Genomic DNA, 2,476 nt, shown 5'->3' with positions numbered 1-2,476 from the left:
AAAGCCATGGAAGACTCTGAAGTAAAACATACTCTCTACTCTTAAACTGGGGTTATACAGGTTTTCTCCCATTGTCAATTCTGAAGCGATGAACACGCACATTAAAGGCTGGCTAAAAAATAGTAAATGTTATCAAAATGCCTAATAAAGGCCTAGACATTTAAATAATCACAAGTATTAGAATTGGCCTTGTTTTCTGTCAATAATCTGCAAGATTTCTTACTTTTCCTTTACAATTTGCAACTCCTTGTGTATTTTATCAATTTCTAGGCATCATGCACAACCCAAGTTACTCTCCTCTTCAACAGAATCTTCACGGCATTTTTCACCTCCGTGTTTCTCACTGTATAAATGATGGGATTTAATATGGGAGTGAAGCTTCCATAGAACAAACTCACCAACTTGTCCACAGGATATGTAGCCACAGGACGTACGTAGCTGAATATACAAGGGACGAAAAAGAGCACCACTACTATAAAGTGGGAGCCACAGGTAGAGAGGGCTTTGCGTCTTCCTTCAGAGCCATGGGATTTCAGAGAGTTCAGAATGACCATGTAGGAGATGATTAGCATGAAAAAAAAGACCAAGCACATGCCCCCACTGTTAGCTGATACCACTATTCCACGCCAGTAGCTGTCAGTGCAGGCAAGTTCCAACAGTGAGAAAAAATCACACATGACGTGGTCAATGACATTGGGACCACAGAAGGGCAAGTCAAGGACTAAGTGAATCTGCACAATGGCATGGAGCAGCCCTCCAACCCAGGCCACCACCACCAGGAGCTGGCAGAACCCATGTCGCATGATGGTCGTGTAGTGCAGAGGCTTGCAGATGGCCACATAGCGGTCACAAGACATGACAATGAGAACGATGATTTCTGATCCTCCTAGGAAGTGTTCTAAAAACAGCTGAGTCAGGCAGCCACCCCAGGAGATGGTTGTCCTCTGATGCAGCAGGTCAATGGTAATTTTGGGGGTGGTGATAGAGGAGAAGGAGGCGTCTATGAAGGACAAGTGAGTGAGAAAGAAGTACATGGGAGTTGAAAGCGTGGGGCTGAGGGAAATGATAATGACAATGAACAGATTTGACAGGAGGGTAACTAGGTAAATGAACAAAAAGACCACGTAGAGTATTTTCCTCAAGTGTGGATTCTGTGTGAGTCCTAAGAGAACGAATTCAGTCACATTGTTGGGAGGCAAGGGGAGATCCATTCAGCGAAGGAGCACCTTCCTGAGACCTGAATTATCTACAAAAAATAAAGAATGATACCTATTAATCAGGAAAGAATTGTAGTCTCAATTTTTGAGAAATAAAATATTCACCATCAGTCAGGAGCATGTTGTTGGCCATCTTGCCCCAGTCCTTGTTTTAATTCTTTCTTGATTTCTCCATGATGATTTATACATCTTCAGACACCTAGTACCTCTCACCTGTGAAACATCTACAGGGAAACTCCGAATGTGTAATTTACTGAGAAAACACTGTGCTATCTTTGAGAGATCTGGGCTTTCCTCTGGGTTCCATCTCCAAGTGACGTTGTATGTCACTTCAGTGTCTCCTGTTTCTGAGCCCTCTTCTGAGTTTGTTAAATTACACATTGGGATTCTCAGATATATCCTGTAAGCTGAGAGGTCCTCATATACGTAAGAGTTATCCTCTCGTCCATGAAAACTGACAACTGAATCCTCCACTCTAAAACGTGGAAAGAAAGACACTGTCAATAATTATCTGCCATAAACAGCCAGGTTAGGGAGATGCACGTGTTGTTGGCAACACCCTCCCTGGTACCTGCCCAAACACATGTGCTATTCAATGGTTTCTTCACTTACCATAGTGCCTGGCCTAATGTCTACAGTGTCTGAAACTTGTTAGATACTAAGTAAATGCTTATGAACTGCCATTCTCCATGGGTGAGAACATGCATGCTTCTCCAGACCATAGACTTCGGAGGAAGTCAAGTGTTTCCCTCCTCCTGCTCTGTTTAGCATTCCTCTCTATATTATGAAAAACGGAAATAAATATTTGAAAGGAAGAGGCATTCTAGTTTTTTCTGACCCATCTTGTATGGTGAGTGTGAAAATACTAGTTGACTCTTGGGAGAGACTCTTCCTGCATCTTTTTACTAACAAGATACTATAATATTTAGTAATCAATATGGTTTTTTTTGTAATTCTGTGCAACACAAAACTTAACATTATCATATTCAGTAAACTTACTGCTTCCATAGATTAAGATAAAAACAAAATAAAACTCTTGCATAGGTGTTCAATATGCAAGGATCTATCGGGCAAAGGACATCCTTATTTTCAAAGTTCTACAACTAGAAATTTTACATGAAAAGCAAGAAGAAATAGATTACTAGGTATCTTAGGTATTGCACTATACATATATATACATGTACATGCATACGCAAACACATCTAAAGCCTTTGACTTACGGTAAATACCTACTAAAAGCTCACTCATCATACAAATAT

The 2,476-nt window shown here is 40.7% G+C and overlaps 1 protein-coding gene across 1 annotated transcript; it reads right to left on the bottom strand.

Moving 5' to 3' along the window:
- On the bottom strand, nt 267-1,211 carry LOC100512461 (olfactory receptor 140-like). Its single transcript, XM_003124154.1, has one exon. The coding sequence runs from the start codon at nt 1,209-1,211 to the stop codon at nt 267-269; it is 945 nt and encodes a 314-aa protein (XP_003124202.1).

This window comes from Sus scrofa, chromosome 2 (genome assembly GCF_000003025.6).
Source record: "Sus scrofa isolate TJ Tabasco breed Duroc chromosome 2, Sscrofa11.1, whole genome shotgun sequence".
In the NCBI taxonomy this organism is placed as follows: Eukaryota; Metazoa; Chordata; class Mammalia; order Artiodactyla; family Suidae; genus Sus; species Sus scrofa.
Note: the sequence above shows the minus strand (reverse complement) of the source record. Positions and strands in the feature narration are given on the sequence as shown.

Excerpts from the sequence above, each read along its gene's own strand:
- LOC100512461 (XM_003124154.1), bottom strand. The coding sequence starts at position 1,211 with ATGGATCTCCCCTTGCCTCCCAACAATGTGACTGAATTCGTTCTCTTA.